Raw genomic sequence first — 19969 nt, 5'->3', positions numbered from 1 at the left:
GACCTGATGATTCTCTGAATTTCCTCAGTGTCTGTGGTTATGTCCCCCTTTTTATTTCTGATCTTGTTAATTTGTGTGTTCTCTCTCTGCCTTTTGATTAGTTTGGGTTTGTCAATCTTGTTGATTTTCTCCAAGAACCAGTTTTTTTTTTTAATTTCATTGATTCTTTGGGCTGTTTTCTGTGTTTCTATGTTGTTGATTTCAGCCCTCAGTTTGATTATTTCCAGTCTTCTACTCTTCCTGGATGAGTCTGCTTCTTTTTTTTTTCTAGAGCTTTCAGCTGTGCTGTTAAGTCTAATGTGAGCTTTCTCCTTTTTTTTTTTTTTTAAAGTGGGCACTTAGAGCTATGAACTTTCCTCTTCGCACTGCTTTCATAGTGTCCCATAGGTTTGGGTATGTTGTGTCTTTATTTTCATTGAATTTAAGGAAGACTTTAATTTTTTTCTCTATTTCTTCCCTGACCCATGGGTGGTTCAGTAGTTGACTGTTCAGTTTCCATGAGTTTCTAGGCTTTCTGGGGGTAGAATTGTTGTTAAATTCTAACTTTATTCCATGATGATCTGATAAGACACAGGTGGTTACTAAATTTTTTTTTGTATCTGTGGAAGTTTGCTTTGTTACTGAGTTTGTGATCAATTTTTGAAAAGAATTCATGAGATGCTGAGAAGAAGGTATATTCTTTCCTATTTGGGTGGAATGTTCTATAGATGTCTGTTAAGTCCATTTGATTCATTACCTCTGTTAGTTCTCTTATTTCTCTGTTAGGTTTCTGTTTGGTTGACTGTCCATTGGTGAGAGAGGAGTGCTGAAATCTCCTACTATTAGTGTGTGGGGTTTGATGTGTGCTTTGAGTTTCAAAATAATGTTTCAAGTAATGTTTCTTTTACATATGTGGGTGCTTTTATATTAGAGGCATAGATAGTCAGGATTGAGACTTCATCCTGATGAATTGTTCCTGTTATAAGTATAAAGTGTCCATTTCCATCTCTTCTGATTGATTTTAGTTAGAAATCAATTTTGTTAGGTGTTTGTATAGCCACACCCGCTTGTTTCTTAGGTCCATTTGGTTGAAAAACCTTTTCCAAACCCTTTACTCTGAGTGGTTGAGGTGTGTTTCTTGTAAACAGCAGAATGTTGGATCCTGTTTTTGTATCCATTCTCTTAACCTGTGCCTTTTTATAAGTGAATTGAGTTCATTGATATTAAGTGATATTAATGACCAGTGGTTGTTAACTCTGGTCTTTTTTTTTTTATGGTGGTAGAGTTTGTGTTTTTCCCTTCTTTGAGTTGTGCTGATGGAGGCTTGTTTGATGTCTGAGTTAATGTGGGTGTTGTTGGGTTCCCTGGGTTGTGATTTTCCTTCTATTACATTCTGTAAGGCTGGGTTTGTGGCTATGTATTGTTTAAATTTGCTTTTATCCAGGAATATCTTGTTTTCTCCATTGATGGTGAAAGAAAGCTTGGCTGGGTATAGCAGTCTGGGCTTGCATCCATGGTCTCTTAGTTTCTGCAGCACATCTATCCAAGACCTTCTGGCTTTCATGGTTTCTATAGAGAAGTCAGATGTAATTCTGATAGGTTTACCTTTATATGTTACTTGACCTTTTTTCTTTGCAGCTCTTAATATGCTTTCTTTATTCTGTATGTTTTGTGTTTTGATTATTATATGGAGAGGTGAAGGTTTTTTTTTTTTATCCAGTCTATTCGGTGTTCTGTATGCTTCTTGTACCTTCATAGGAACATCCTTCTTTAGGTTGGGAAAGTTTTCTTCTATAATTTTGTTGAATATATTTTCTGGGCCTTTGAGCTGTAATTCTTCTCCTTCTTCTACCCCTATTATTCTTAGGTTTGGCCTTTTTATGGCGTCCCTGATTTCCTGGATGTTTTGTGATGAGAATTTGTTGGATTTGCTGTTTTGTTTGATCAGTGCGTTTATTTTCTCTATAGTGTCTTCAGTATCTGAGACTCTTCTATATCTTGTATTCTGTTGGTTATGCTTCTCTCTGTAATTTCTGTTTGTTCACCCAGATTTTCCATATCCTGCCATCTCTCGGTTTATGTTTTCTTCATTTTCTCCAATTCAGTTTTCTGGTCTTGAACTTTTTCCCTTACCTGTTGGATTGCTTTTTCTTGGTTTTCTTGGGTATCTTTGAGGGATTTATTCCTTTCTTCTAACTTTTTGTTAGTCTTCTCATCCATTTCTTTAAAGGAGTTTTTTACATCCTGTTTAATGGTCTCTAACATTTTTGTAATGTTATGTCTAAAGTCTATTTCTTCTAATTCTTCTGGATTATGGTGTTCAAGTCTTCCTGTTGTATGTTTGCTGGACTCTGTCATTATCATGTTTTTTTTTCAGATTGTTGGAGGAATTCTTGCATTGGCGTCTGCCCCTCTCTTCCTTCAAATGCTGTTAGGAGGATCTTGGCAGTTTGGTCTGATCTTTGCTGTGGCTACCTGTGTACTTGGGGATTTTTCTTGGTCTGCCCTCTCTCAGGTCCCCTCAGCACTGGTGTTGTTTTCTCTCAGATCCTCTTCACCCTAAAGTAGGCCCTCCAGATGGCTCTACTGGTACAGGATCAGGACCACTTGCTGGCCAGGGACCTCGCAGACAAAAGGGTGGTCTTGCTAGGTGCAGGCTCCGTGGGACAAAAACTCCTGCAGCAGTTGTACTCACCACTTTGTCCCCAGACCCTCAGCCCCACAGCAGGCTGAGTTGTGGGATCCTATGACCCGGCAGATGGGAAGGGGTGCCTGGGAGCAAGCTGGGATGGGATAAGAAGAAAAAGGCAGGAGCCGGGAGAGAAGCCCCCGCTGAATGGTCAGAAAGTTTAGGGGATTGGAGGGTGTCTGTGCTCCCTTTCTGGGGCATGCAGCCAGCCCGTCGGGTACACACTTACCTCTCTGGATGTCTCTTCTAGGACAGGATCAGGGTCACTTGCTGGCCAGGGACCTCGCAGACAAAAGGGTGGGCTTGCTGGCTGCAGGCTCAGTGGAACAAAGAAACTCCTGCAGCAGTTGCCCTCACCACTTTGTCCCCAGACCCTCAACCCCTTCTCATTCTTTAAAACAAACAGAAAGCAACCCTCATACACAAAAAGAAATGAAACAAACAAAAAGATCAATAAAACCTATGTATATATCCACCCAAAGCAGAATAAGACTAAAAGTCTACAAAAAAAAAAAAAAAAAGAAACCTATGGAGTTTTTGTGGGCCAGCTACTACTGAGAATTAGGTCTGCCCTGAGGTATGGTTAATAAACTCGGTAAGACTCCATTAGAGAAAACTGATTTTTTTCTTTGTTAGTGGAATTACTTGCTGATAGTTTTTGGTTAGGGGAGGGAACCCTTGTCCAACACTTCCTCATCGCATTGCTGGGACCTGTCTGGTTTGAACTTGTGTGGGCCTCTGTGCTGCCACAGTTTCTGTGATTTCATATGTGCATCAGTCCTGTTTGTCTAGAAGATACTATTTTCTTGGAGTAACCGATCATATTTGACTCATCTTTCTTCTTCCTTTATCTCTTAGATTCTTGAGCCTTGAGGGGCTGGGGAGTGGGGACATCTAGGACTGAGTTCTCCGTAGTCTACTATTCTCTGCATAATATCCATTTGTGAGTTTTTGTATTAGTTCCCATCTACTGAAAGAAGAAGCTTCTCTGACGAGGGCTGAGTGAGACAATGATCTATGGGTATAGGAGAATATCATTAGGAGTCATTGTATTGCTGTGCCCCTTTAGCAGAATCATAATATTAGGTTTACCTCTAGGCTCATGACCTATCTAGTCTCAGGATCTTGGTCACTGTAGCTGTGTGAGATATGGGTTCCATCTCATGGAGTTGGCGTTAAATCCAAAGAGCTGTTGGTTACTCCCATAACACTTGTGCCACTGTTGCACCATTATATCTCACAGGCAGATCACTACTGTAGGTCACAGGGTATATAGCTAGGAGGTACCTTTCTCCTGCCTCTGTGTACGAGAGTGTAAGAACAGTGTAAGTATGCAGGGCACCTTACAACATTAGACAGCTTAGTGAATGTCTGGAGAATTTCTCACTGTTGGTAATGACCACGACGTGGAGAAGGTTGGTGAAGTAAAATTAAGAGGTGAATAAGAAAGACAAAGATGGATTAATTTTCTCATTCAGTGGTTTAAGTGGAAAACATGATGTAAAATTTATTTGTTAGCACATGCCTGAATTCTGGGATGTATATAGAACTGTAGCTTCTTGTGACAGCCACAGGGTGGTCTTCAGGTAAGGAGTATCACAGGCGCCTTGATTTATTCAGCTCAGTGAGTGCTTGCTATATGCAAACACTTTTTGGAGTTTGAAAATACAACAGTGAAAAAAAATTAAAACTACCTGCTATCACAGAAGTTATTCCAGTTGGGAGCAAGAAGCAAAGCAGGTAGAAAATACACATCACAGAGTGTTAGCAGTTTGGAGGAAAGTAAAGCAAGGGAGCAAGGACAATGGCAGTGTTGAAGCAGCTGGGTCTTCTAAGGGACTGAACTGTATAGATAATTGAGTATGTGTTGTCCCAGGTGGGAGGAATCCAAGCATGGTGTCAGGGAAGTTTGGTGTCATGGTAGCTGTGTTTCCTTGAAACAAAGAAACGATTTCATGGTGATGGCGTAATGTGTCACTTTTGTGCTGTTAACTGAGAGGATGGATAAGGGAGGAAGAATATATGCAGAGCCCTGTATAGAGCGAGCGTAGTGGAAGCCGTGGACAGACAGCTGCAGCTGTTACGTGCCACAGTAAAACAGAAGCCCAGGTGACAGATTCACCAGTGATGGCAGAATTGAACAGTGTGCTACAGGCACTTTCTGAAGCTTCACTGTAATTATTAGTATAAAAATAGAGCAAGCGCTGCAAAAATCAAATTTTTGTCTAAAGTGGAAGAAATTTCAGCATGCTTTTTCTCCCACAGAATTAAAAGCCGTATCTGTGAGTGTGTCTCTGTGTGTGTGCATGTGGATGCAGTGCTCGTAGGGTCAGAGGAGGGCACTGATTCTCCTGGAGCCGAGGTACAGGATGTTGTGAACTGCCTGACCTTGGTGCTGGTAATCAAACTCAGAGCAGTATGTTTTCTCAGTCATTGAACCATCTCTTTAGCCCCAAATATTCTTGTTTAACTAGTTCAAGATCATGGTATTTCAACTCTTTTGAATATTTTTAAATATTTAAAATTATTTCTTAAATTTAAATTTTAAAGATTTTATTTATTACGTACACAATGTTTTGCCTCCATGTATGCCTGCAGGCCAGAAGAGGGCACCAGATGTCATTGTAGATGGCTGTGAGCCACCATATAGTTGCTGGAAATTGAACTCAGGACCTCTTGAAGAGCAGTCAGCATTCTTAACCTCTGGGCCCTCTCTCCAGCCCCCTAAAATTTTCTTTCTTTTTTGCCACAGGAATGTTTTTTAATAGTGTAAATAAATATGCCTCTGCTAAAATCAGTTTTTAAAGAGGACTAATTAACTTCTAAAATTATGCTTATAAATGTGTAATTAATTAGCTATTCATATGTTTGGGAGTAAGGAATTAAGCAGCTCACTATATAGATAATTCAAGGACAAAGCCATACTTGTTGAAAGATGAAGTTCTGTTATGTGGCATTTGGGACAGTAAAGTCTGTAACTCTAGAATGCCCCTTTTACTAGTACTGAACTTATTAGTCTAAATTAAATCCAATCAGGCTGGCATCAAGTGAATCTAGTGTGAGGCCATGATGGACAAACTGTAGAGGACATGGATATACTGTATGCATTGCTGCCACCAGCTTTTCCCTAGAGTGTAGAAATCCTATAGAATGGGTGTTTTTGGTTATTAAAACTTGTATCTTGGGCTGGGGAGAAGGTTCAGTAGGTAAAGTGCTTGTTGTAAAGCTGAGGCTGGGGCTCAGATCCTCAGAATTTCGGGGTGAACATAGTGGGGTGTAGAGATAGGGAGCCCTGGTCGGCCAGACTAACCCAACTGGTGAGCTTGAAGTTCTGCGAGAGGTATGAGGTGGAGAGTGACAGAAGACACCTAATGTCAACCTTGGGCACCTTCCCATGCATGCATACACTGTGTGCCCACCACACAGGTGCACACAGTGTACACAAACCTGATCTATTACATATTGCATTAAAAAGACAGGTTCTGGAGCCACTGAGATGGTACAGATACTTGCCTCAAACCTGACAATCTGAGTTTAACTCCCAGGACCGATATGATAAAAAGAGAAAACTGGCAATCTCTCTCTGTCTCTCTCTCTCTCTCTCTCTCACACACACACACACACACACACACCATGGCATGAGTGCCCCCCCCCAACACTGTAAAACAAAGACAAAGGTTAAAAGTTTTTATGGGAACCCTCTGGAGAGCTTTAACAACAGGTATTTTATTTAAATGGTGTTTTTAACAGGTAATTCCAACACAAAACCAGAGATGAGATCCGCTTGTAGGACAGATTGGACGCCCCTTCAGCTCTCACCTTCATTTCTGCTAATATAGTAGCTACAAACCAATGTTACCAGCTGTCTAAGCCTGCTTTCTATTTCAGTAGGATTTGCTGAAGGAAGATCATGAGTTTGAGGCCAGCCTGGGTTACATATTTTGCCAGGTAGTGGTGGCACATTATTAAGTGGTGGCACAGGCAGAGGCAGGTGTATCTCTGAGTTCAAGGCCAGCCTGGTCTACAGAACAAGTGTCAGGACAGCAAGGGCTACACAGAGAGAATTGTCTCTTAAAAAACAAAACATGATCAAAAGCAACTTGGGGAGGAAAGGGTACAGGACACTGAGAATGTGAGGCAGGGTCTTGGGGAAGGAACTGAAGTACAGGCTGGGGAGAAGTGGTTGCTTACTGGCTTGCTCTTACACATCCGGGGATCACCTGCCCAGGGTGACACCATCCACAGTGTGCTGGACCCTGGCACATAAGTCACTAACCTAGATGATGCCTACAGGCCAATCTGATGGCAGCATTTTCTCGGTTGAGGCAGGCCTCTACCACTCAGTAAGTCCTTCTTTCCCTTCCAGTTCTTCTCTTCAGTCACCACCATGGCCCTTCTGACGGTTTTGAGTGTCACGCTGCACCCTCCCCAGAAATTACCAGACTTGTTCTCTGTGCTGGTGTGTTTTGTGTCCTGCGTAAACTTCATGTTCTTCTTGGTATACTTCAACATTGTAATCATGTGGGATTCCAAAAATGGAAGAACTCGGAAGAAAATCAACTAGATGTTTTCCAAAACAAATGCAATCTTCTGTTTTGTGTAAGTGAACGTGCATCTTTAGAGTCATGGTACTGTAGGAAAGAAATGGCCAGTGCCTATTGTTATCTACACAAACTGTTTATGGGACCAAAGCACTTCTTTTCTAAGTATTTTCTGGTAAAGCATATTGTAGTTTTGGTAATATTCACAGATAGTTAAATGACAGAATAAGAAAAAAATGTCCCAGCTGGTTGCAGTACTCACATCTGTAATTCCGGTACTGGAAGGTGGAGGCTGGTGGACTTGGGATCAAAATCATTCTTGGTGACATAGAAAGTTTGAGGTTAGCCTGGGCTCCATGAGACCCGTCTTAACAAAAAAGGGAGAGAAAAAAATGTCCTTAATGCCAATATTTAATAATTGAATTATTCTATAAATTATAATTTTTTTTAAAAAAGTGTAAGTATCGTGAGTTTATTGGTGGAACTAAGCTTCTGTCTTATTTGAGCTTTAGCATACAAGTAATAAGCATCTCATTTAAAGTTGTATCTCAGGGAATTAACTTTTTTTAATTACTGAGAAGGTATGTTGTGCTGTTTGAAATTTGAATATGCATTACTACATATGCAAAATTGGATGCTAATAGATTAAATGGTATTCTTGTTTCCAAGCATGTAGAATCACTTGATTCCATTTTTAAAAAGAACTTTATTGAATATAAAAATAAGAAGTTTAAAGTCTTTTTGATTACTCATGGTCATTAGTTCTATATATTTATAATCATTCTAAATTAAACTACCCTATCACGGATTCCAGCTCCCTTTCTGCTACCTCATTTAAGATCTCTGTGGACACAAGTGTTTATTCAGGTCAGGCCTCTTGTTGTCTTGTCTTGTAGATATGGCTATCTCTTTTCCTGTGCTTTTTCTGGTAAAAATCATGTATTATGTTTTACTTTCTCATGGAAAGCTGTTTCTTTAGTTTTGATAAAAATTAAAGTCACTTTACCACTAGCCTATTTTGAGTACATTTCTTTCATAATATAGTCATCAATTAAATCATTTAATGGCATATTCTAAGGTAGTATAAAGAATTGGTTGTGGACATGGCTAGCTATAGGCCAGTGCAGGAAAACATGTATTTCTCAGTCTGATAAAGGAAGTGGGTCTGGGCAAAGCCAGTGTGCATGAGGATTCAAGGGGCAAGATCAGCAGAGAGAAGCAGCCTTGGTCACTGTCCAGTCAGGAGGGGCATCACTGTCCATGGCCACTGTTTGTAACCTCTGGGCTTGATTGACAGCATCTTGGCTGGTTTAACTTTAACACCTTTTCCCCCTTAATAATGTATCTGAATTTAACACTGAAATGTTGATTTCTATTAATGACAGAGTTTTAACTTCTCAGAAATCCAGTAGAGCAACCTTATTACTCAAAAGCAAAAGTAATTAACAGTATAAAATATAACATGATGCTATATTTATGTACAAATTTCTTGTGTACATAGATTCTGTCAATAAAAACTTTTTTCCCCTGATGATTTAGTCTAACCATACTGAATAACCTTCAGCTTTAAAGGAGACTTAGGATGATAGCTCTCCTATCCATTGCAAACCAGTTTAATAATGCACTTAGAGCTGGTTCTGGTGGTACACACTTGTATCTTAGCACTTGGGAGCTACATTTAGAAGGATCATGAGTTTGAGGCTAGCTGGGCTACATGAAATCCTGTTTTAAAAGACAAAACAAAGTCAGACAAAGTGTGCTTTGTTTTGCAGCAGCTAGCTTCCAAAGCACTGGGTCCTTCCCCAGTGAGCTGTCCAAAGCATCCTTCAGCTAACCTCAGGGCCTGGGGGGCTTCAATAGATACTTACTTATACAAAGTTAATATCAGAATCCTCCTTTCCTTATCTGTCAAAAATCAAGACTTTCATGTTCTTTTCAGATACATCTTAGAGCAAAGAGGCATTTTTGAGAAATGCAGTTTTCTCTACTGCTTATGCACTTGGGTTTGCTTCTTAAAGCCAGAAGAGAATAGGGTGTGGGTTTGTGTATCATATGAAGTTCACCAGTATCTTTATCCGTTGAGGCCTCAGGGAGGGGCAAACATCTGTCCAAACCAGTAGGGGAGCCAGCCACACAGAGGTCAAAGCAGTCAAACAGTTCACTGTTCTATAGGAAGGAGCAAGACACAGACAGATTACAGCCAAAACATGGCCAGAGGAACACAGTGGTTCCAGTTCTCAGTTGGTTTCTTTTTTGCTGACTGGAATATTTGGGCCAGGTATACCCCCCCCCCACCCCCACATAAACATTAGTTTTGTGTGTGAATCTTTCTGCTTTGTCCTTCATGTGGCCTCTAAGGGTGATAAAGCGAGAGTCATCTGATCTACAATGAAGAGAACTGGGAACTGGTTCTCAGCAGACCCAGCTGTTCTGAAAGGCAAATGCTCAGTCTATCAAGAGGTCAAACACACAGTAACTGTGTTAAACACATACCCATATAACTCATTACATGTGAAACCAACCTGCTACTTAACCCTTTGCTTCCTAACTAATGCAGGGTACTTTATAAAATGTTCTGACTTCTGTCCTGGTTTTCAATGTTAGAACAATCTATATTAGTATATTTTTGGTCACATATTTGAAGGATTATATAAAAAAGTATCCTTGATACTTAGCAGACAGATATAAAAAAAAAATTCTTGCTTTAAGTAGTTCCTGAAATCCTAGAAGGCAATTGGGTTGAATAGTTATCAGTCTGAAATGTTTCTAAGTGTAAAATGAATACTTTTCAATCTTGATTTTTATTTAACATCTTCATACAAGATTTTTATTTTCAAAGTAATACCGAGTCAGGTGACATCTTAGATTAGTTGTGTCAAAACTACGTTAGGGCAAGTACCAAAGCATTTCTTTCCTGCAGCAGTGGTCAGGTGTGTGAGCTGTAGAAACTGTTATAAAGATGTGACAAAAGTTTTGATCTTCCTTCTGCTCTATTCTTACAGCACAGACTGCAATGCAGACACCACAGAATCACATCTAAGCTAATGTTTCAAACAATCTGAAAGGGATCACATTCTGCCCTATAGTAAAGCTCTTTCTTTTAATTCATTGGAGTCTGAATTTAGTTAAAAACCAACTTAATATTTAAATGTCTGTCCCAAAAATTCATTCCATTGTTTCCTAAATATACAAAATATTAAAACATGCACAGTAATTTTCTCTGAGCAGAGAAAATGGATCATAGAGTGGAACAATGCACACCTGAGACACCAGTCCCACAATATACTACCAAATTTCCAACAAACATAAAGTAACCTGTAAATTACTAAGTGGCTGGGACTGTACACAGGAGAGCTGGTTCCTGGTTTGCCTGGTGGACTGTGTCAGTAAAGTACGTCACTCTACAAAGGTAGAGTCATAATTCTCTATCCACAAGTGTTCCAAGTAGATAGAACATAGGTGAAACAGAGTGTAAGTCAGGACTCTCATGCAGGGCTTACATTAAGGGGTCAAGAAGAAATGTATTATTTACATTGAGATTATCTCGTGGTGTGTGTAGAAAGTTTAAATTAGCTGCAAGAAATTTTATCTAGACTTGCACCTGCCTAGTGCTACGAGTTGGTATTTACTGGGCAGATTAATTACACACATTTCTTCTGTGCCTTTAAATATGATCAGGCAGATGCAGACACTGTTCGCAGTGCGTGCCTTTCTTCAAGTGCCTTTGGGATACAGAAGATAGTTATTACATCATCATGAATTAGTTTCCAAATTAACATACATCTTGTACATCACTTAAGAAATGATTTAAGTGCTATTTGCCATGTGGTACCTACTTTAGATACCGATAAGCTCCCGTTAGCTTACTTTTGCATCTTCTAAGATTCACCTTCACAAATTAGTTTGGCTGTTCTGACAGTGCTCTTTATTTTGCATAAGGAAATATGAGAAATACTTTTGAGAGAATTTTGATACTCCAGCATGACCCACTGCAAACACAATTTAGATGCCTTTGTCTACATGCCTTAAGGGACTTCCAGCAGGTGCTTCCTTCAACAGCTGCCAAGCAGGGTGTGTGTGGTGACTGTGACAGATTCCTCTCAGTGTGTCCTACTGGGGACTCCTAGTGGAGACAGAGGATCTGACTTGGACTTGGGAGCACTGAGTCAGGGAAGATATTGGCAACTGAAGAAACAAACCTTCCTGCAGGCATGTGGCTCTTTCCCTCCTGTGTTCAACATCTGAAGTCATGGACAGTGGAGGGGTTGGGGAATGGCTCAGTGTGTGAACCTGCATTTGGATCGCTAGGACCCATGTAAAGCCAGAGGCAGCAGCACACGTCTGTACTCCCACCACTCACAGGGAGCTCACAGGCTGTAACATGAGGGGGGCCGGCTTGTTTGTGTTTTTCTGTCCTGTCTGGCCCCCCAGCTGTTTAGTCCCAGAGAAAAATCACATAAAGGACTCTGTAAGTTATAAAGCTGATTGGCCCATTAGGTCAGGCTACTTATTAGCTAACTCTCACATCTTGATTAACCCATTTTTTCTGATCTATTTTAGCCATGTGGCTCAGTACCTTTTTCAGTGGGGCAGCTCACATCCTGCTGCTTCAGTGATCTGGGCAGGAAAGTGGGGGGAATCAACTTCCTCCTCCCCAGAATTCTCCTGCTCTCCTTGTATCATTTCCACTTCCTATCTGGTTTCCCTGCCTACACCTCCTGCCTGGCCAATCAGCGTTTATTTAAAACATGATTGACAGAATACAGACAATTCTCCGACACCACTTCCGCCTCTTTTTTAAAAAAAAAACAAAGGAAAATATCCATAGTCCATTTTTTTTAGGAATGTGGGCATAGTATTCCAGGCTACTTCCAGCTGGTTGGGGGTGCTGATAATCTTATAGGGACCTAAAGAAAAATTTAGAGTTATGATCAAGTCCTGACTGAAGTATCTTGTGAGTCTTGATCATCTCAGGCAGCAGTCTTGAACCTGTTCTGGATGAAGAACTCAGACATCTGGGCCATCTGTTCCTACTGGAGATTGCTCAGGTGGTCTCCCTTGGTCAAAGATGATTTTTCTTAACTCTGAATAAATCCAGAGCCTCTCATTTTCTGTGGAAACAAAAGCAAAATCTCTTCTCCAAAGTAACATACCTTTTGACTTTAATTTTGAAGCCAAGGTATTTTCAAAATACCTTTCTTGGATTGATTCTGCAGCATTTATAAGCAAATATCTTTTAGCAGCTGTTGCTCCTTCCTCAGCATTTAAACAATTCAAAGAGAGCATAATAGCATACAGTATCAAGATTTTCTGTTTATTTTCCATCTTTACGTGGCTTTATTTTAACCTCTATTTCTTTTATTTTTTACTTTTAACTTTTGGCTTTTTGAGACAGGTTCTCTGCATATCTTTGTCCTGGAATTCCCTCTGTAGACCAGGCTATCTTTGAACTCCCAGAGATCTGTCTGTCTCTGCCTCCCAGGCTACTCGTTCTTTTTTTTTTTTTATTCTGAGAACTTTAACCTTTAGCCTGTATATATTTTTAACATAATGTAAACCATTTAGAGGTTTTCTTACTCTTTGAATCTCTTTTTACTGTATATCTCTCTTTTTTTGACCACATGGGTCTTTAATTTGTTAAGGAATAATGGAGAAAACAACAGTCAAAAGCTCTTAAGGCGTTTTAAGGTCCTTGCCAGGAGGCAAGCTGCAACAGTGTTTTTATAGTCCGGACTGCCTGTTTGAAAGAGTCAGAGTTTTCCCTGGCAGGATGGTCCAGAAAGCCGACATTTTAAAACAGCGCAGCTTTTTTCCTGCTATGGCTGAAAACCAAAATGCTTTACTCTAATCTTTTTCAAGCTTTCTCGGCTTTCTGTGGATGCAGTTATCCATGTGGGCGCCATTTTGTAACATGAGTTGGTGTGTACATTGGTGAACAAGCAACCCCATCTTGGTCAGGGTGAAGGTGGGCTCACACACATACAGGCATACACACAGAGTTTTGCATAAAAAGGCAGTGCATAATGAGCTCTTTTGTTTTTTTCCTATTTAGGAAAATCCACAGATACTCCGTTTCCTGTCTGAGAAGGTGGTTTGCAAACTTAACAGTCTGCTTTCACTGACTCTTCACGTCAGGCAGGGTTGCATTCTTACTAATATTCACGTAGATTGACACAGTTGTCAGACTTGAAGGTAACACTATAAAAGAGAGAAAATCTTATTAAAATGTTACAATGGAGGAGATGCTAGTTAGGCTAATTACACAATTTATTCTCACAAAGTAGGACCACAAGCCCCATTTACAGTCCAGTATGAGGGGAACCTGGGGCATGAGCAGGTTTATAACTAGGTAATAGAGTTGGCATTGAACATCTTGGATTTTTAAAAATTATTATTTTTTTTTGTAATACCAGACACTACAAAAGAAGTTTTCATCAGCTGTCCCTGATTGTTAGGAGAACTATCGAGAAAGATTTTGAAGGCAAATCCAGGGCCAAGCAGAAAACTTAATAAGAGTTACGTTAGGGAATAACCAGTAATAGCAGTGTCCATCCTTCATGGTAACCATATATTCTACGGCATACTTCAGATACTTGCTGTCCTCATAATCCTTGCAGCTGGGTCATCTCTGCCTGTATGAGGCTGGTGTCTGCCTGCACTGCCCTGAACCCTTCCTTAGTCTCACTTTCTGATATTTTGTGCTTATGTAGGCATATTTATACAGCCCATGAAAATTGCCCATGATTTTGAAGCCAGGCATATTTAGTACATGCTTGTCATTCCAGCACTCAGGAAGATGAGGGAGGAGGATTGAGGTCAGGCCTGGCTATATTAGAGGAGTCCTGTCTTACAGGAGAAACAAAGAGCAGGCTTTTCGGTTCTTCTGTCTGAGTGCTATAATTAATAGACTTTAAATAACTCCTGGATGGAGGTAATGTAGAGTGGAATCAGTGGGATGGTCCCCACTTCTAAGACGCACTTGCTTGCTGGAAAGCCCCCGTGTATAGCTCAGCCTCTAAGGCACTGGGATTACTGCTGTGCACACCACACTGGTCTAAAGTCTCCAGTCTCTGATTCCCTTGTCACACTTTCCTGAGTCGACCTATGCCTGTTGTGAACTTTCTGTCATCGCTTTTTCTCCACTGGCACCCACAGCAGAAATCAGTGTTTATTACCAACTATTCCTTGCTCCACACCTCATGAAAGGCAGGATCCAGGACATTCACTGGCCTACATTTACTGATATCAAGGTCATTAATTGTACACACCATTCTTTCCCACATGTAGTTTCACCATCGCGGCCTATCTCAAGTTCATGGGCCTTCGTGCTTCCTAGCTCATGTGGTCAGGAGAGCACCTTGTCCTTGCATGTCCAGCTGCAGTCATGAACAGAAGGCAGGATGTGGTCTTCAGACTTAGCAACTAAGCTTTCCCCTAGGTTTGGCGCAGTGTTTGGAGTTCAAGGTTAGATTTGGTGTGGATTCCAGTGGATTCTGCCTTAAAGCCTGGTCCATGTTAATTACTAACTTTTTTTGTGACAGAGGGCTTGCCCTATGGGACATCTGTTTCTCCAAGCTGACACTTTGATCCTTGTCAGAGCCACAATTTTTGTACAGTGGTCCAGAACCCCAGAGTGAGAGTCTGAACTTGTATCATTTAGTACAGCTCAAATTCTGTCTCCACAGCTGAAATGCTGCTAGATCATATCACTTCTGGATGTGTTTGGAGTTTTTAAGCCGGGCTGAATGCTATAATCCCTAGTAAGATAGAAGGAGGAACAATTTTGATGAGGAAGTGATGAAATAAGTATGCTAGAGATAGTGCCGCAGCCGAGACTGAGCCCGTGGCTTACTCTTGGAATGGAAGCTCTCTTCACGAGGGTGAGGACCAGTTCGAGGTGTGGGTGAGATGAAGGAAATGCCCAAATCAAGCAAGGCGTGTCCATCTAGTGAACTACTGAACACATCACATCATGATGTACTGATAGTTTATATGCTATAGTTAGTAACTAGAAAAAGATTCTTTATAAGATAGTAGCAATGGCTCTAAAGGAAAGCTATAACTAATCAGTTAAATCTTACAATGTAAGTTAAATGTTTACATGTACAAGACAGTGAACTTTAACAAAGCTAGCTAAGTTAGAAAAGCAAAATATTACCTCAGTTCAAAATGGCTTTAAGGAATTCGAAGCTGTCAAGATGATGTTCTATATGAAAAAAGAGATTTGTTTTAAGAAAAGAGTTCAGAATAACTTGCCATACTATGTGATACAAAGTAAATATAGAATCAAGTAAAATTAAAATAAATTAAAAGTGGGGGTTGGAGAGATGGCTCATCAGTTAAGAGCACAGCACTTACACGGGAGATTACAACCATCTATCTACAACTCCAGTCCTAGGGGATCTGACACCCTCTCCAGCACCTTCTGAGTATTGCATACATATGGTGCCTTTACATACATGCAGGAAAACATCGATACACATAAAAATAGATGAATCTTTAAAAAAACTTTGTTTGACATAATAAACAAGTTTGGGCTTTATAATTTTTATTTAAGCATCTCAGAGGTTATTCTGATTCTACTTCAGAATATATTTTAAAATTATAATAGCCAAGATATTCATTGTATGCCTTATACATTCTACATTACAAAGAGTATCCATATGTAGTACTGCTATTGTCCTTCCATGCTTCAGTATGCTTACTGCTTTCTGTGCTGGACTCTATACTCCTGAAGGCAGGACAGTGTCTTTCTTGTCTTGTTATCTCTGAGGTCAGAAGACTAATTCATAACAGGCATTCCATAAATATTTGATTAGTTGAGTACATGATAAGAGCAATCATAAGTATTTGAACGTTTAATTCCAGCCCTTGGGAGAGGCAGGTGGATTTCTGAATTTGAGGCCAGCCTGATCTACATGGCAAATTCCATGCTGGCCAGGACTATGCGGTGAGACCCCATCCAAAATTTAGAGAGAGAGAGGGAGGGAGAGAGAGAGGGAGAGAGACCCTTCTCTCTTCAGATTTTGATCTAGGCTCTGCAACTGCAACTCAGAAGAACCTCCCCCCAGCACACACAAAAGGCCAGTAATCTGAGAGTGTTGCTGCACTACACAAACACACATAACAGTAACTGACAAACACAAGCACTGTGGGAGCCCACAACACGAGGCAACTGTGCTTCACTTGGAGGAATGGGGAGCTTCACAGATGGGCCATTGAGACCGACTTAACAGTTAGGTAAGCAGGAAAGGAGAAAACAATCTCGTAGAAGGAAAGTGGCAGAGGGATCCAGGCATTCCAGTGGGCCGGAACTGAGTGTGAATACAAATGACCTCTCTTCTGCGTCTGTGATGGGCAGCAAAGCACCGAACATAATTAGCTATATAATAATGTAAATATACTTTGTTGCATATGTGTCTAAGGTATGAATGCCACTTAGAAATTCGATGTGCGTCTTGGGGATGAGGTGAGTTTTCCTGGCTGCTTTTCAGGGTTAAAATGGAAACCGTTCACCTGTCAGGTGACAAAAAACCAATTTCTATAAATGTACCAGGATAATTCTTCTTCTCCTCAAGAACAGCCAGTCCTCAGTCTATTCATTACTGTCTTTTTATAGTATTTTTATTTAATAAAACCTATTAAGGCTACCATACAAATCTCTTTACTTATGCTTTTATCTTTTAACTGATCAATTTTTATATTGCTGACATCCCTTCTTCACCATTTGTTCATTTAAAAATTCATAGTATGTGAGCTATGTCTCCAGGGAAGTGTCTATAAAATTTGTTACAGCTGGCAAATGTGTATGAGTCAGTGATAGCACATGACTAAATGCTTCACAGAAAATAAAATTTGTTTCTGTAGTAAGCAGAACTGTTTAAATGTTATTTATTTTTATGTTTCAAAGAAAATATATTGTGAAGTGCTGCATTGATTTAAAAGGCAACAATGTCTGTGTACACGCTGTAGAAGGGAAATTTATGAAACCTTTGCACAACTCCTTTAATTGAATTTTCCAAATCTCTCACCACACACAAATAATCAATATCTTCTGCAGAGAAAACCAGTCAGAATTATTACAGTCTTTCTTTTCAATTTTGTTGTCATCAGCACATAAGAACACCTGGATATTTGTACTGTCTGCTTGCAAGTTATTTACACCTCCTAAACACATAATTGCTACTAAGTGAGTCCAAATGTATAATTTTCACATTTGCTACAGATTTTTTCCAAAAGAAAAAATATTATGCTTTAAGAAAAGCATAAAAATTTAAAGCATGGAAGAAAATTATGTAAAAGACTTTGAAAAGTAATAAACCTGTTTGGTTTTCCTTAAATCTAAGACAAATCTTAAGTAAGCATTTCCAGAAGTTGGTAGTATTCCCCGAACAGTGGTGCCTGGCATAGAATAAGAACATTAGCATTATCAACGGTGCAGGGCTGACCCGTGAACAGCATGCACAACAGTAACTCCATACAAAGGGCTGAGGCTGCAGTGTACTTCAATGTGTATTTGTGGCACAAAATTAACAGCTATCTCCAAGTCAATCCAGGAAAACACATGGAATCTTTAAGAGAATGTTCAAACTCAGATGAGTGCTTTATAAAACTGATGTATCTGACAAAAGAATATACTTAAGGTGGCTAGTAAGAAAAGGCAATGCCACAAACTACTTTATAGTGTCAGCACAGATGGGCTTTCAACTTGTCATGTAGCCTAAAGAATTTGATAACTTTGGAATTCTCGAACCAAGATGAATTTTACAATGGAAGTTAACTAAAGAAAACAGTCTGTGCTTCTTTCAAAAGACCAGAGCCAGAAGTTCTGAAATAGTTTCTATTACAAATAGCTGAAACAATCAACTTTTCTGAACATTGTAAAGTTCAGATGGTTATACTACATTTGAAATATGCATTCTGCCACCTACACAGTTATTCTCAAAACATAAAATATGTTTTGGACTGAAACTGAGTGTCTTGATTTCTTATCTTGGCAACTGCTCTCCAATTTGCTTACATTCTTTTCAAAAACATTTTGTTTACTGGAATTCCTAGACACAGACAAACAATGGTGGCATTTTAATATCTCCAGAAAAACTGAAAATGCCAAGTGCTACAGAATGCCATCTATTGACTAAGGGCTGTCTGTGAGGTTGTTTTTAGTAGAGGTTGACTATGAAAAGCAAATACATTGCATGCCTTCCCATGTGAGGACAATGTGACATTCCGTCTGTCAGCCCACTGAATAGTCAGATGTCTTAAAGCTTAAGCATAACAAATTTAAAATAATTATGAAAATTCACATCCAAATCTAACAGAAAAGGAATCTTTCATTTCATTGTTTTCCTAATAGTCATAAAGCCAATATTATTAGGGAAAGTGAGGTTAGTCTTATATCCTAAGTAACTAAAAGAAGCCTTCCTTTGTTCAAGAACCTTGGGTTTAGCAGCAGAGTGCCTGTTATTCACATAGTCTGAGCAGGCATTCTGATGCATAAGGTCTTAGGGAAAGTTTAGTGACCTCTCCAAGTTACTGGGGATGTTTTAGTTACATGAAGCCAAGGAACCAGGCACCAAGGTGAAAGAGGAAAAGATCAATCTAAACGGACAATGGCAGCGGAAACGCAGCAGTTCTCCTGCAATTGCTTAGTTTAGTTATCCTAGGAAAACTTTAGAAGAATCTGAAGGGTAAGAGGAATTACCATCATCATCCTCAATGGCCGCCTCAGGGATGTGCTGATAGTGAAACAAGTGGCTGGGCTAGTCCCACTTTTATGATTACAGAAATGAAACAAATTCAGTATACAGCATAAGGGCCGACTCAAAAACCTTCTGATGTCATGAAGACCCACAAGATGTAAAATTTAAACAAATTTGGATAATAATAGAAAAAAGTAAAGTAGAAAACATCATTAAGACTCAAAGCCCAGTCTCCAAGGGAACACATGAGGCAGACTATTCTTGGATGTCACAAAAATTAGCAAATGCTTCTTAAAATCAGTGTGATAAGAAGAGGGGAGACTTGCTAATTTAGCAGAGAAAAATCTGTGTGTTTGTGTTTATATGTGTGCACAGTCTTTAACAACAAAAAACCAAATTGCAAGTATGTCTAGCAGGAAGCAGAGGGGAAGCATCCAGTGAAATGCAGGAACTCAACCTCAAATTACACAGGAAACAAGTTTTCATAAGTCGAAAAGTGAAGAACTTTTGGTGCCCTAGAAGACAAAAAGAGCTAATGTAGCGTGTGCCACATAGGAATGGAGGATTATCAGTACAAATCCATGATCCAAATAGTATATAAGAACAACACATACTGGCTTATAACATGAAAACAGGTTTTTAAATTAAGTTTGTATTTATTCTACAAGTAACTAATGTCTACTGGAAATTTCAAAACATGATTTAGTGATACAATTTCTTCTATGAATGAAAGAAACCTAACCTTGTAAGAGCCTGCAAATGGACAAGTCAGTCTGCACAAATAACAGAGAAAAGCTACAAGGCTGGTCTTACAAAAATGCACAATGAATTGAGGTACAATGAGTAACTAAAATGAATGACATATTATCCAAAAGCCCCCAAGGAGATTTTAGTGAAGTAGCAATACTTTCAGAAAATGTTCTTGAGAATTATTTGAGGACTAGTGAGATGGCTCAGTGGTGAAGATGCTTCCTGCCGAAGCCTGATAACCTGAGTTTGATCCCCAGAGCCACATGCTAGAGGGAGAGAACTGATTACCATGATTTGCCTGCAGACCC

At 39.7% G+C, this 19969-nt stretch overlaps 2 protein-coding genes across 3 annotated transcripts in view; one reads left to right on the top strand and one right to left on the bottom strand.

The window, feature by feature from the left end:
• Alg6 (ALG6 alpha-1,3-glucosyltransferase) overlaps positions 1-8220 on the top strand; it is a 48734-nt gene extending 40514 nt beyond the window's left edge. For both annotated transcript variants that reach the window (XM_048453146.3, XM_048453147.3), the window contains exon 15: positions 7035-8220. In XM_048453146.3, the coding sequence (XP_048309103.3) occupies positions 7035-7232 (198 nt within the window). In that variant the 3' untranslated portion in view covers positions 7233-8220. The remainder of the gene's footprint in view (positions 1-7034) is intronic.
• A 3458-nt stretch (positions 8221-11678) lies between these two features.
• Positions 11679-19969, bottom strand: part of Itgb3bp (integrin subunit beta 3 binding protein) — a 51493-nt gene continuing 43202 nt past the window's right edge. Inside the window, exons 8-9 of the mRNA XM_087904811.1 lie at positions 15368-15415; positions 11679-13407 (exon numbers count right to left, since the gene is read on the bottom strand). Coding sequence (XP_087760937.1) covers positions 15369-15415 — 47 coding nt within the window. The 3' untranslated portion in view covers positions 11679-13407; position 15368. The remainder of the gene's footprint in view (positions 13408-15367; positions 15416-19969) is intronic.

Source organism: Myodes glareolus, chromosome 3 (genome assembly GCF_982192425.1).
Source record: "Myodes glareolus chromosome 3, mMyoGla1.1, whole genome shotgun sequence".
In the NCBI taxonomy this organism is placed as follows: domain Eukaryota; kingdom Metazoa; phylum Chordata; class Mammalia; order Rodentia; family Cricetidae; genus Myodes; species Myodes glareolus.
Note: the sequence above shows the minus strand (reverse complement) of the source record. Positions and strands in the feature narration are given on the sequence as shown.